At 46.5% G+C, this 14,704-nt stretch overlaps 1 protein-coding gene and 1 long non-coding RNA gene across 3 annotated transcripts in view; one reads left to right on the top strand and one right to left on the bottom strand.

Moving 5' to 3' along the window:
- The window catches only part of LOC130593258 (mitogen-activated protein kinase kinase kinase 3-like), a 78,082-nt gene that overhangs the window by 48,740 nt on the left and 14,638 nt on the right, over positions 1–14,704 (top strand). For both annotated transcript variants that reach the window (XM_057398278.1, XM_057398276.1), the window contains exons 6-8: positions 4,077–4,190; positions 5,283–5,394; positions 12,602–12,735. In XM_057398278.1, the coding sequence (XP_057254261.1) occupies positions 4,077–4,190; positions 5,283–5,394; positions 12,602–12,735 (360 nt within the window). The remainder of the gene's footprint in view (positions 1–4,076; positions 4,191–5,282; positions 5,395–12,601; positions 12,736–14,704) is intronic.
- On the bottom strand, positions 11,127–14,545 carry LOC130593259 (uncharacterized). The gene is made up of 2 exons (XR_008970769.1): positions 14,408–14,545; positions 11,127–11,315 (listed from the first exon to the last, which is right to left on the bottom strand). It is a non-coding gene; the product is annotated as an uncharacterized LOC130593259 (long non-coding RNA).

Raw genomic sequence — 14,704 nt, 5'->3', positions numbered from 1 at the left:
TCCCTGAGCTGGTCCATCAGCGTCATTTTGGGTGATGGAAGGTTAAAGGAGAGTTAAAGCCTGGGGAATTAGTAGAACCTCCATTATGGGGGGAGAGGAGATAAAGGCATATTTAACAAGCATTTGTAGAGAATTGTTGGTGCCAGTTGGTTCTGCATTGGGCAGGAAGATGAACTAATTGACCTCTCAGATTTTTTTCCCAACCCTGTTTCCTACTATTCTTCAGCTTGTTGCAGTGTCTTACAGTGAAGTCTAATCATACTGTTGTAGTTGGTGAAAACTCACCGTACGCACTCACTTTCTTAGACTGCAGTGGACTGACTGCAAAGTGCCATACTAAAACATTAAGGAACGTTTAAACATACTGTTTAAAAGGAAGAAGAAAATCTTAATACGCTTTATTTAATGAAACTTTTGTGCAGGTAGACTTTGCTGTTCATCGCGGCTGCTCACTCTGCAGACAGAATAAACCCAGTTACTGGAAATGCACCCTGGCAATTACAGACATGGTTCTGCATGAATCTATATTTAGTTTCATGCCTAGCAGATACCTGTTTCTGATATCCACATATACCACAGTCTGGAAGCCAAATGGAGCAAAATCTATTTGCCAGATGTGGGTAATAGGTAAAAGCCAAGCTAAATACTGGCTCCAGTCCCTTTTACAGGAGGGCAATTTCTGCCTGATGTTTTTGGCTTCTCTGAAGCAGGCATGCAAACGCGTTAATGTTGTGATATTGGAGTGAGATGGAGTGACCTGCAGAACATTCTGTTCAGAGCAGCAGCAGAGGGATTGCTCTGAACACTTGTGAGGAGCTCAGTAAAGGGATGGGTGAGCAATGGGACTGTACTTTAAGTGCAGAGTCAAATTCTGCTTAGTGGTGAAATGAGGGGGAGCAGCAGTCCACCATCTCATTTCTGTTTGGGTGAGTGCAGGAGAGAAGGCTTGCCTGCTTGGTGCATCTGTGGAGTCCTTGTGAACTTCAAGAGGGGTAAGCAGTGCACCAGGAGAATCTGTTTAGCTGTACTGCTTAAGGCAGCAGACTGAGAACAGCTGCAAAGCACTTGGGAGACATGTTCAATACCATCTTTGTCTTATGTCTGTTGTGAATATGGGTTATTCATTCAGATCTCAAAGCTTAACCATGAACCATGGTCTAACCATTTACTCCATGGAACTCTACTTGGTGAGTACTTTCATTCATGTCCAAGCCCTGTCCCAGACTGGGAATCTGTTTCTAGCCTTGCTTGTGAGGCCCAGCCCAGACAAGACTGGTGTTGGTGTTTTCTGTAAACCCTCCAGCTGGTTAGGTCCCTTGCTTGGGATCTGAAGTACATCTTCCTGAATTTTTCCCCAACCAGTTTGGTTGAGAACCAAAGTCCCTACAAGCCTGTAGGAAATTCCAGGGTGAAGCTTTCTCAAGAGTTTCTCTTGGGATCTTTTTTCTACACAAAATAACTAGTTTTCAGACAATGGGTTCACAGCCACCTCTTCCTGGGTGAATGTGCTAAATGCTTTGCTCTGGAGTCTCTTTTTCTGTCTTTTTGTAGAAACTTCTTTACTGCGTTTGCATACCTGACACCAGAAGAGCGCTCCTAGCTCAAACTGGAATTCGTTGCTTAAATATCTTTTGAGAACTGGCCTTGTCTTAGGAGTTAGCATTGCTTCCAGCAATTACACCTAACAGCTGCATTTTTTCACCTGCTTATCCCATTTCTGGATATAAAAATTCTCCCATGTCAAGCTATGGGGGTCCTGGCTATCTAATTTGGGACTGTATAGTCTACAGAATAGCTGGTTGTATTAAACTTGGCTATTGCAGTGCCCCTTTGCAGACCTGGCTTTTAGTATCTTGAAGCTGGGTGCCTATGGTAGGTATAAGCTGAGGAGTACCTGCTATCCACAGCTGCAAGAGCTTGGTTTTCTTGGGACATTTTGGGCCCCTCACTGCCAGAAAGACATTTAGGTGCTGAAGTGGGTCCAGAGAAGGGTAATGAAGCTGGTAAAAGGGTCTGGAGCACAAGTCTTAAGAGGAACATCTGTGAGGGAACGGGGGTTGTTTAGTCTGGAGAAAAGGAGGCTCGGGGGAGACTTTATCATTCTTTCTATGACTACCTGAAAGGAGGTTGTAGTGACGTGAGGTCAGCCTCTTCTCCCAAGTAACAAGTGATAGGATGAGAGGAAATAGACTCAATTTGTGCCAGGGGAAGTTTAGATTGGATATTAGGGAAAAACTTTTTCACTGAAAGGGTTGTCAAGCACAGGAACAGGCTGCCCAGGGAAAGAGTTGAGTCACCATCCCTGGAAGTATTTAAAAGATGTGTAGATATGTGGCACTTAGGGACTTTAGTGGTAGGCTTGACATTGTTAGGTTTATTGTTGGATTCGTTGATTTTTAAGGTCTTTCACAACCTAAATGATTACATGGTTCTATGACAATCCTGATGTTTATCATATAAAATAGGTGGCCTGCATATGGCTCAGTTCACTGTCTGCAAAATGGGGATGAAAGATAACCTTTCTATCACACAGGAGAAGAGAAACTCAATCCAAACCTTGAGGTGCTCACACTGTAAAAATAACAGCCTTGTGCGCATCTAAGGTGGTGGTTGGTGGGCTCAGGCTATGATCCTTGGGTGGAGGATGGTAGCAGTACAGGAGGTGACTGTAGCAGTTTCCTGAGGTGAAACCTCATCTCTGTTGGCCAGGGCCCACAGTTTTCCTTTGACCTGGTCATCCTTGAACTCCTAGCCTCAGTGCACACAGTCTGAGTGTATTTGCCTGCAGGCCAACAGCCAAACCCTTGGCAACACCCTGGGACCAAAAAGGTAGACACAGGCGGCTTTTGAGTGTCTTACTCTGTGGTGGTTGATCTGAGGTGTGCTTGCTGTCGCTGGTGGCATGAACCCTCATCACCTGGAGGCCTGAGCTGCCTTTCAGGAGTTCTGGGATCTGTGGCTCCCAGTAAGACCAGCAAGAGCCTACTGGGTGTTGTGGCCGCTCATTCCCTTTGGCAGGTGGAACTGCTGTGTACTTTGGCACAGGCATGAGTATAACATATGTTGCTGGCTGGATTCAGTGCCAGTGCCCGAGGCAACCTACAGAGGCTGAGGCCTGTTTTTTATGACATTAGGCAGAATGCCCCTGAATGAGGGGCAAAAATGTTGTGTGATTAATCTTAGCTCAGGGCAGCAGAAGGCCACAGAGCCCCTCTGAAGTGCAGCTGTGTTGAGCATTGGAAACTTTGCAGGCTGTCTGTAGGACCTGGTACACCACACAGCAATGTCAGGGGGGTCAGATTCCCTTTGGAGATACGAGAGCAATAGTCTGCCACTTAGCAGGAACATACCAGGACCTTTAGCTGCCTGACAGACCTGGCACTGTGTAGTTCTCTGTTCTGTTTACCTTGTAAAGAGCATAACCTGAATTTGCCTTGCTGGAAGTTGAAGTGTTTCTTGGAGGGAGAGCAATGCACACCATTCACATTAAAAGGGAAGAGACCTACTTGTGAGATGTTCCCTGATTTCATGTGATGCCCAGACACTAGGGAGACTGTTAGTGTACAGGAACAGTTGTAGAGAAGGCCACTGAGGATCTGCCAGAGTAAATCCTTGGATGCAGCTCACTGCTTTCTTGAAGCACCATTCTGTGGCCATCTTCCCAGGAAGAAACCCAGAGAGAATGTGTGGGGCTGTTTGGGGGCTGGGCAGCAGCAGGTCTTGCCTACAAACTCCAAGATCAGAACAGCCCCAGAATAGCAGGCAACAAGCCTAAGGTCTCATCTCAGCCTTCTCCTCTTCCCACTAGCTGAATTGGTGACGTGACCTTTAAGCTCTCTGCTTGCAGATGTTTTTTGCTGTGATTTTTTGCATCTGTTCTGTGGTAGATGAGAACTTGGAAGAACATACTAGAGCTCAGCAAGCTGGAGGGCATAAGGCATCTGTTTTCTGTCCATCTCCTTGGGTTCCTCCCTTGTCCCCTGATTCCCAAACTGCTCACTGCAAGGATCTGGCTTCCTCTGTTTACCCAAAAGTATGACACTACCATGCTCCGGTGTTTGTTCAATTCCTTCCAGCTCCTGATCCCGCTGAAATCCCAGGAAGATTTGGACAAAGCGATGGAACAGTTGGAGCTGAGCCCTTCCCTGAAGAGCCTGAGGATCCTTGTGAGCGCTCCAAAGAAAGCGAATGTGAGCCCTTCACCTTCTATGCTCTTTTGTATCCGGAGTGAGGTGCCTTGTTATTGTGTTGGGGAGTGGAAACGAGCATCCTGATGGTGGAGAGCAAAGAGCAAGCTGGTCATGAGAGGGGTCAGCCCTGCTCTGGCTCAGCTGCTCAGAAATCCTCCTGTGGTGGCAGTCCAGAGCCTGAGCTCAGCTCCCCCTAGCTCTTCCTGCATCCTGTGAAGGGTTAATACTCTACAGATCCTCAGGCAAGGTTAAACCCCAAGAGAATCCCTTGTGCTTTCTGCCTAGGGTTGCTGTCATCATTCCTTTGTAGCCTCTCCTTCATATACAGGGTGGTGCCCTGGCCCTTGCCATGCTTTCTGGCAGCATGGAGACTGTTCCGTCCATGTCATGCTGCAGTACTGAAGGCCAGGAAGAGCAAACTGGAGAATCCTTCAGTCTCCTGCAGGACTGTCCTTTTTCTATTCCCCCCCCCCCCCTTTATTTATTTGTTTTTTGTGAGCTCAGTGGTTTTGAAGTTAAGCCTATTAACTTGACCTCGCCTGCACAGAGTGTCTTGCCAAAGCACATGTCGTGCTGCCCCAAGCACAGGCTGTAAAGTAGGGATTTGCAGATGTTGCAACTCTGGGTTTTTTTTTCTTTATATTTCCTAGAAGTACCGGAGAGGCTGAGAGTCTTGAAATTCGTAGCAGCTTGTCCCCATGCTGCTGCTGCTGCTCGCAGCTCCTGGAACTTCTCCACTCCTTTTGAAGACATAGGGAGCATGGAAGAGAGGCTCTGATTTGGGGGCAAATCTGGGTTCAGGCCAGGGATCAGTTTTTTTACCTGTCTGGAAACAGTGCAGTGCAGGAGCAGTCTTTTGTCAGCTATCTGTATTTACCATTACCAGCTGGAGCTTAATTAGAGTATTTCAGTAACAGATGTGAATTGTTTGTGAATGACTTTTGGGGGTACTCTACATTACTTGCATGTCTTTTTGCCTGTTTGGTATTGTTGGGTTTTGATTTTGTTTTTAATAGTTCTTGGGTAACATGGTCATGGTGTGTCCACAAGTACTCTGGCCAAGTCTCATCATTCCCTTTGTCTGATTACCAGCTCCTCCAGCCAAACAACAGCAAACAGCACGAAATGAGGATCTCCAGGTCCATGGGTGATATCATGGGATCCCTGTACAAAGACTCTGAGAGGACGCGGAAGTATTCAACAGGTCAGCAAAATGCAATACTCTGTGGGGTGTTCTGTGTTATTACAAGCTGGCCACCATCTCCTTTCTCTTTTCTGTCATAACTCTGTACCTGCTGAAGTCTGGATGGCTACTCTAATGTCTCCCATCAATAACTCAGTGCAGTTGCTGCTTATCCTCAGCCTGAGGAAGAGACTGCAAGCTACACAGGTCAGATGAAGTTGTACTGAGCAGGGTCATGTTGGACATGAAAGCTAAGAAGAAGAGGCGATCTGAGGTGTAATTTGACAGAGAAAATGCAGTGATAAAAATCTCCAGTGAATTCAGTGCTACTGAACTTTATCGAAGTGAAGAGTGCGATCTACAGAAAGCCAAGACTTTTTTGAGGCCTTGACATACTCCTTTAACTACCTGCTGTTGTTCTCTCCTCCTTTCCCAGTTAGCAGGATAATATAGCTGAATGCACTTGGGCTTCTTTGCTCCTGAGCTGGGATCAGCTTCACGACATAAGAAGCTTCACAGATATGTGTCTCCATGCCATCAGTCTGTTCTTGCTTGTCTGTGGTAGCTGCTTTTCTGGTTTCTCAGGAGAATGGATGTGTTCAGTGTTTTGCAGTGGTTTCAGATGAAGGGGAGCATCCGTTTCCTTCAGAAGCGCTGGGAGTAGGTACCTGCAGCCTCCAAAGCCAGGCTGGCAAGTGCCTTGTCTCTTCTTGCAACCCTGGAGTGACTGAAGTTTATTTGTAGCATTGTGTGGTCTTTTGTTTATTTTCTGTGTTTGAGTTTATGCTTTTCGCGCTTTCTAAAATGCTCTAAGCTTTTTAAAATGACAAGTACTCTTGATAAGCTGTCTGTTAGAACCTTTTCTGTGAAGAACCTTGTAGAATTTTGTAGAGAGCAGGGTGCCTTGTGCAAAATTGGTGTAACAACCCTCTAATTTATTCATTTTACAACATGTAGTCAGAATAATGATTTTGTCATACAGTGACTGTTTTCTGCCATGTCTGTGGGTGCTGGTTACAGGGTAATTTCTATAGGTCCCTACTGTTTTCATGCAATGATTTGACAGCTGTAGAAATGACCATGTCAGAGCCCTTAAATAAAGTGGGACCTTCTTACACAAACATGCATAAAGATATATTTAATCCTTCAAGCATCCTCTGTATTTATATGGCCGTAAACACTTCCAAACTCTTCTCTTTACAACAAAAGTACATTTTTCTCTGAGGATTTGCCTTTTTTTCTCTCATATATCCTGTGGTTTGCTGTTATCTCAGATGATATATAGGAAATGTTCTTCTAGGGTAGGTCCAGCATAGCCCCTTGTGCAGCCATGCCCAACTGTTACGGAAGCCAAGGGTGGGTGGTACAAGTGCTCTCTTTGGGCCTTATGTTTCAATGTAGTAGGCTTGTCTTTTTCTACTGTGGCTTTTTTTTAGCTCACACTGCTCTTGAGAGTTTGCCCAGGGTCTGGCAGAGTCACTAGATTACCCTGAATGAAATGCATGCACAAATACATAGTAAGGCACAGAGCCTCAGCAGAGGTTGTGCTGGAGTGAAACATTTCTGCTGCTTGCTTTCTTTCTTTTTGGCACTTGTCAAGCTGTTAATGTAAACCAGCAAAGAGCTGTGGCACCGGCAATCGTCACTGATGTGTGAACTGAGCGTGATGGGTAGAATTGATTCCATATGTAACTGTGCTAGCTACAAGATTAGTTCTTGCAAAGTTAGAATTTCACACTAACTTCTGTGCTATGCTTTGGCCTTTTCTGTTTTGGAGCTGCTGTAATAGCAAGAGAGCCCCTGACCAAGTCTTCACTACTGACTGTAAGATGTCACTGCCTTGAAGAGCATCCTGTAGATAAGGCAGACAAAGGAAGAGATGTCAGCTCTGCAATGGAGAGCCTGAGGTACAGGTGGATTTTGAGGGAATGCCTGAATAGCAGAGTGGAGGAATGGGTGCAACATGCTGGTTTGAATCTAGGTAATGGATGAGGAGGACCAGGCAGCACCAGATGTAGGATGCAGAGTGTTAACATTGGGATATTCAGGAAGTTCTGCATGCTGATTGCTAGTGCACCAAAACCAGTGTCCTTGATGCTGTTAGGTAGCTAAGGTAACCAGCCCATGCTACAGTCATCCCTCTGGGTTTATTTCCATGCAGACAGTCTTGCTCTTTGTTTGAAAAGGGGTCGCAACAAACCCTCTGCATGGTAACAGCACACCACATCTTTCTGGAGGTATCTGGGTCTGTATGGAGCTACTGCTGCTCTGCTTAGGAGGTGTTTTGCAAGCCAGGAGATTAATTTATTCTGACCTCCTGAGCCAGAACTGGGTAATCTAACAGCTGGGCAGAAAGTCCAGCAAGCCAAAAGGGAGCAGAGTGTTTCAAATGGAGCATAAAACCGAACATCAGGCAACAGACAGACAGAGATGATCCTGTGTTGTGGTTCCCTGAACGAGGGATTTCACTGAACCTGGTGGATAGTCAAAAGGCAGCCTTAAGAGGCTGGGATTTCTGTAAGAGAAACTATTATTCACTTCCAGCTGCACGCTTTTTCAGTGTTTGCTTCTCCTGTCATCAAAGTATTTGCTATCAAGAGAGGATCTTAACTCAGTTCAGCTTTTCTCTTGAAACCATATTTAAAGGGAGATTGAAAGTGGCTTTATAAGAAGAGGTTGTTCAGGGTCATGTTCTTAGTGTTTCTGAGATGTCTTACGTTTTTCTGCTGACTTTGCCATGCAAGCAGCAGCAAAAAATAATGAAAGTGCATGTTGTTGGCACAAGCACATTGGAAAGAGGGGGGCAGATGTTCTGAGGAAGATTTGACTATTTTTTGCTTCTGGACAGAAAATGTCTTGACTTCATGTCCCTGAAAAACCTTGTGCAAAGTCAATATTTTCATTTCTTTTTTTTTTTTTTTTTTCCCTTTTCTTTCTGTAAACTTCTAAAGCTGCCCCCCCCCCCCCCCCCCCCCCCAATTTTTTTTTTTTTGGTGAGGAGTGTGAGGGTGCAGAAAATGTTCCAATCTCTTAGTGACCAGCATCTGCAAACGTTCAGCTGAGTGCCAGGGTACTTTGGCCAAAATGTATTTGGGTTCTGGATTTTCAGGTAACTGAGGGTTGTTTTTATGTACTTTGAGAACATACGTATTTCAGAGCATTATCCACAAATGATTTGAGAGCCCCATTCCTGAATTACCATTTCAGTGGAAACATTTGCCAAAAGCTTTCTTCTAAAATTATTTTTAATTTGTTTTGTTCATGGTGGCAGACCAGGTTGCTGAGCTGTGGCATCACATGCCTGCCAGTCCTCTCCAGACCAGGAGTTCATGCTGGCTGGGTCTGGGCTGTCAAATATGGACCAGCCATGGGAGCAGCAGGACTTTCACCTCAGATAATTGCCACTGCAGTGATGGTGCCCAGGTTTTCATGGGTGCCTGGACACTTGTGCAGCATTGTCTAACCCCTGCTATAGCACGCTGAGAGGTTTCAAATAAAGATCTCTGCAGATAGATGGTACAAAGATTTTGCTGGCTAGATAACTCTGAGAAACAAAGGCCTGGACATATCTGTGCTTTTAAATTCACAAGGCCAGGACAGAAGAACTGGCTGGCTGTTGATGAAGTTGCTTAACCATTAGCATATTCCCTGGAAAACCCATACCATGACTGCCATCCTATAAGTACCCAGGTGCAGACTGGGGTAGCATGGGCTAGGGACCTGTTGCAGGAGTTGGGATGGATGATACCCCCTCTGTTTTGAGGAGAATTTGGCTGTATGCATCATACCAGCTGCTTTAGGGCTGGAAAATGGGCCCTGTCCTGCTTATTAGGACGCCCTAAAGTTTGCCTTAAGTCAAGATACGGGACTCCATCCTCAGAGGATCAGTATGGAGAGGATGGAGATTTGGACCATGTGCTCACACCTCCCCTCGACAGTCACAGAGTGAGAAGTCTGCAGTTTTATCTCCTCTTTGTGTGCTGCTGCATCCTGAGCCCTGTGTTTCTGCCAGGGCTCAGAGGAACAGCACATCTTGACATGATGTCCCTCCCTTGGATCTGGCGACGTCATCCTAGGGCTGGGCTCTCTGTGGCTGCAGCTGTGAGCATAGGCAGCTGCCAGCAAACCCTCCCCAGCACTGGCTTTTAAGGGGCTTCTCCTCTCCATCAGGAGCCCTACTTGATGCCAATCAGTGATGAAGTTTAGGGAAGGACCTGCAAGGGCAGGGAAGGGGTGAAGTGAGGCAACATGGTGATGGAGGGAAGCCAAGCCTGGCACAGGGGAGCTGGCTGTACATGCAGCACCACAAACTTGCACATACTGCATGAAAGACACTTCTTAAATAAAAATAACAGAAGAGAACATGAAAGACCCCAGTACATGCCAGCAGTGACTGTAAGTCTCTGTGCTGGCCTGGTTCACCCTGCTCAGGACATGCTGTGCTCTAGTCTCAAATATATGGCTTTACATTACTGCCTGTAACATGGAGCAGGAATCCTTTCCCAAAGCACCTTGCTCCAAAGGGCAAGCCCGGTCAGATGCTCAACGGGTGCCAATTTGCAGAGTTCTCCAAGTTCAGGGATCCTCAACAGAGCTACTGAGATCAGAGTCATAGAATATTTAGGGCTGGAAAGGACCTTAGATCCAGCCAGTATTTGGCTTGTATAGAAGTCCTTCACAGTCTGCCCTATCTGCACTGGGTCTGGGGACTGGAGCTCACATGTAATCCTCTAAACCCCAGGAGGACAGTCCCTTAGGGGTCTCCTCTCTCTGCCTGATGCTGCTGCTGTTTCTTGAGTATTGGATCAAGTGTGAGGAACATCCATAATGTGCCAAATATCTGGGCTTATGTCAGTATCTTTCTCTGCTTCTGGGTGGGTAAAGCAGCATTATCTAATATATCCAATATGCCTTGTTTTGCCCTCACTATGCATTAAGCCTCTAATTGAGTACCACAGTTGTTGTCTCTCCCTGATCCCTATTTTCCATTCCCCTCCACCAGCAGCACTGAGATTGCCTGAGGTTTTGCTGACATGGTAGGGCCGAAGAAAGGAATCAACATGGGCCTATGGGGCTCTGCTCCCGCTACCTCCCTGTGTTCCTCCAGGGCAGATGGACATAAATGGATGTGAAGCAGCAGCAACCAGTTGTCCTGGAGGTCTGAGCTACATAAATTACTTGGAGCAGCTCTTCTACCCAAACAGTCTGAAAGGGATCTGGTTCAATCCAGCAGTTTCAAAGCGTGCAAAAGACTTAAGCATTTTGCTTAACTTCCTTGACTGCTGGGAAATGGCTAGTGTCTTATCCCCTCTTACAGTTTTTGGCAGGAAATGTGACTCTGGAAGGTCAAACACAACTGACCTGATGGCTGGGAGTAGTTGTTACAGGCAAAGGCTTACTGTGAGATCATGCAAAGTCTCCACACTTGCGATAAAGCACATTTAACTCCCTGGGTTCAAAATCAAACAGGGCATGTACAGCCCTTTGTAAAATCTGAGTCAAAGACTTCCTGGGCAATGGGTGGGTTGTTGCAGTGAGAGACCTCAGCAGTGCTGAGCAGACCCACACCTCATCCTAGCAGTAACAGAAATGCTCAACAGGGCTAAGATACAGCAGTTTTAACACACCAGATCCTCTAGCAGCTTTTTGGAGCAAGAGCTACCCAAATGTCCTTAAGCTGCATTCTGGATTGACATCTGCTAAGCACATAAGGGGATAATAATGCAGTGGTTATGTCCAGAGTGCCCGAACTGTTAAATGGTTAAACATTTGTTTATTTGTCTTCAAAGAGAGGATGCCGTACTTCCCAACTGGTTTTGTTTTCAGGGCTGGTGGAAAGCCAGTTCATTATGAGTGCTGCAGCACTCGAGAGATTCTCCCCCCTTGATCTTGGCATTACTTCAGTTGGACGATTTTTGCTGTGTTCTTATCCTGCAGGAAATCTGTGAAGGAGAAAATAGGAAGAAGAAAAAAAGTAACTCAGTGCCATATGATTTTTATTTTTACAGTATGGGCATGGAGTCTGGAGGAAGGCATACTATGGGACAGAGATATCAATGTATTTGGTATAAATCCAGCAAACCTGATTTAGTGATCTTTAATGCGGTTGTGGCACTCTTCACGTTAGAATCTTCTGAGGCATATCAGCTTAAGTGAAAGGTGGGAACTTGGATTCCTAGTGTTGATCACACTGATGCACTTATGCCAGAGATTGATCTGGCACAGCAACTGTGATGTAGAATAGCAGCAGAAGAGGCAGAAGCATTGTGTTGGTTGATCAGCATTGACTTTTCACAATAGAATAGGCCCCTTCCTGGTACCTTTCTCTTGCAATATTGTGCTTAGCCTGGGCATTTTGCTACCAAATGGTAGCAATGAACCCAAGAATTGGCAAGAGTACCATAAAAATGGAATCAAAGTGTAAAGAAACCCATCTCCATGTGCTTTCTAACTCTTCCAAGGATGTGTGCTCTTCAAAAGTCTTCTTAAAAACAAGTTGTTGTGTTGTGTGAAGGCTCACATTGCTCAATGAGACCGGTTAAAGTTCCAGCACAGATGAGCATGGACCTCTGTCAGCAGTTTCTTGCCATGAAGCAATGACAGCCCAGGGATGGAGGGGTGGGACTGCAGAAAGACAAGTGGAGCCAAGCCTGTGTGAGGGCAATGCTTGCTAAAGCCTGAACACACACAAGGAATCAGGGAGGATTTGAGGGAATAAGAAGAGGGGTGTTTAAGTAAAAATCATTTTCCATATAAGAAGTGTTTAAGTGATGTTGCACTAAGTTCATCCAAGCTGTTTCTCAGATTGCTGAACAAGAAGGCAGTGATGTGATTCGGAGGAAGGAAATGCCTGGAGGTCAAAGAGGAGAGGCCAGTTTAGAGTTTGTGTTCTGCTTTTATATTGACTGATTGTAGCAAAACAGAACTCTGGAGTCCTTTTCTTTCTAGCATTGATAAAGCACCGGGGTACAGTGCAGAGCTCTTAGAATCCAGGGCGTGTTGAAGGTCAAGTTTGCTAGATATTGTGTGGCCCCACAGTAACAGACTATCCCTGTTGCAAAAGCTTTGTAGATGTACATAAACAGTATTGTGCTTCTAGCTCCTCTGTTCCCTTCGACACAAATTCAAACCCAGCAGCATCTCCAGGAGGTCTGTGATCACTGGAACAGGGTCTCTTGAAGGACTTGGATGTGGCAAGTCCTTGACCCCTGCCTTTCCTGTTTCCTAGGCTCTCTGCACACTGGCAGGAGCTCTCCGCCCCCAGGGAGCGTTCCTGAAGAGCAGCAGCAGATCGCTCGCCAGGGATCCTATACCAGCATCAACAGTGAGGGCGAGTTCATCCCTGAGACCATGGATCAGAATGTAAGTGGGGCTGGGGGCTGTGGGTTAAACCAGGACAGCAGCAGACACAAGGGAGGCTGCGCTGTGAGTGCCATTCCCATCATTAAAGACCCAGTTTGTGGGGCTCAGGCCAGCTTTTTCCAGGAATGGGTGCCCTCAGGCTTGATATGCTCAATAAACAGCAGGCCCAATTTCCAGGAACCCTAAAAGCCAGCTGCAGTGGTCAGGACAGTGTGCTCAGACGCTTCAGGTAGCTCTGGAGGAGCATAGATAAGGGACATACATGCACAGCAGCTGCCAGGTCCTTGTGGCCACAGCTTCCCTGGATTATGGGGACCACGAAGGAGTGTGTCAAGACACGGATTGCCTGTGCCTGCAACAGCCTGGGGATGTGAGCAGCTCTTGCTGCTTCCCTGTGTGTTGTTTCTGCCTGAGCTCCAGTTACAGTCTTGGCTCTGCCTACAGCCTCTGTGGTTTTGTTTCTGTCTCTCCCCCATATGTTTTTTTAACTCTCTCCTAATGAGGAGTTTGTGTATTCTAATCCCTCAGTAATAAAACAGCAACTAGATCTCCAGCGCAGTGATGAGCAGTACCTCTTTCTCCAGTCAATTTGGTACCCATGATGGAGGAAACTACAGTGTTGATGGACTGGAGGGGGAGCAACTTGTGCCTCCCTCTCAATTTACATCTCTCTGCTCAAGCTATAGGTCTGAAGAGCTTTGTATAGGTCCTGTGAAGTCAGCTAGGCTGGCTGCACGCACAATTCATTCTTGCAAAGCTCTTGGAAAGGCAGGACCAGGATCCACAATTTGCAGGAGGGACATGGAGGGACATCTGGAAGGCACTAAACTCACTTCAGCAGGCTGCTGTGACTGCCCCCAAGGATCTTGCCTTGGGAGAAATGCATTCCCTACACTCAAATAGCACCCACTAGCTCAGCTTTTGTGTGCAGGCTGTGCCAGTGTTTCCATGGCAAAGTTGTGTTTTCAACAGTTTATTGTACAGCCATTAATAAAATAAGTTACTCCGGTTAAGTCTTGGCAGCATCAGAGTGCAGATGTATCTTGTGCTCCTTGTAGCCAAAAGTTGGCTTTCTATTGTTTTCGCATGCCTTCCAAACATGTTTGGTAGGATTAAGACAAACTGCATGTGCATGCAGGGGGAGAGTCCCCATGAACCCCCTGAGGGGTAAATCACCGCAGCTCCACTGGCTATTAATGCAGCCTTGTTAGCACTCGCTGAGCTCTCAGCCTGTTCCTGGTGAAGGCTCCCAGGTGTTCTACTTGCCTTTCTCTAGCATCATGCTGTGGGTGGCCTGCTGCCCTTTATGCTGAACTAAATTCAGGGAGAAGGGGATTTGGGGATTGTTTTGGGGGGGATTTCTTGGTGGTTCCTTCCTCCTCTTCTCATTGAACAGTGATGCTTTTCACCATATGGGCTCTGCTCTCAGAGTGTCCTTGTGCTGCAGCTTCCAGATGTGCCTCATAGAGGCACTTACAAGCCTCACTTACAAGCTGGTGCTTGCTGCCTTTTGGGGGATGCCCCTGTGCAAGCCTGTGATGTAACTGCAGTCTGCCTTGAGACCAGCTTGGCACATGAACAGAGCCTGAGTGTGGAGGCTGCCTGGATTCCCAACTTTATGCTTTTGAGAAATGAGTGCTTCAGCATTATTATTTTAACTGCTAGGAGAGACCTGGCATGGCTGGCAGAGGTGGAGACTGGGTTCTTGCCGAGATTTTGTTCCTCTCTGGCTAGTGCATTTTGAAGGGTGAGGCTTTGGGGTAAAAACTGGAAAGTGGAGCAAAAATCACACTTCCCAGTTGGGACTGGCCTGCCACAACAATGCAAGCTGTTATGGCAACCCGTTGAGGAGGTCTAACACGGGAACAGCACATGGAGAGGGAGGCTGTTGCTGTACAAAGAGAAGGAGGAGCAATGCAGGTCCAGGAGCCAGTGAAGGGTGACTCCATGTGGTATTCAACCCTCGTTG

The sequence above is a fragment of the Pezoporus wallicus genome, unplaced genomic scaffold, assembly GCF_028554395.1.
Source record: "Pezoporus wallicus isolate ANWC-B61680 ecotype Strahan unplaced genomic scaffold, APGP_CSIRO_Pwel_v1 contig_7237, whole genome shotgun sequence".
Lineage (NCBI taxonomy): Eukaryota > Metazoa > Chordata > Aves > Psittaciformes > Psittacidae > Pezoporus > Pezoporus wallicus.
This window is presented reverse-complemented; position numbering and strand designations above follow the sequence as displayed.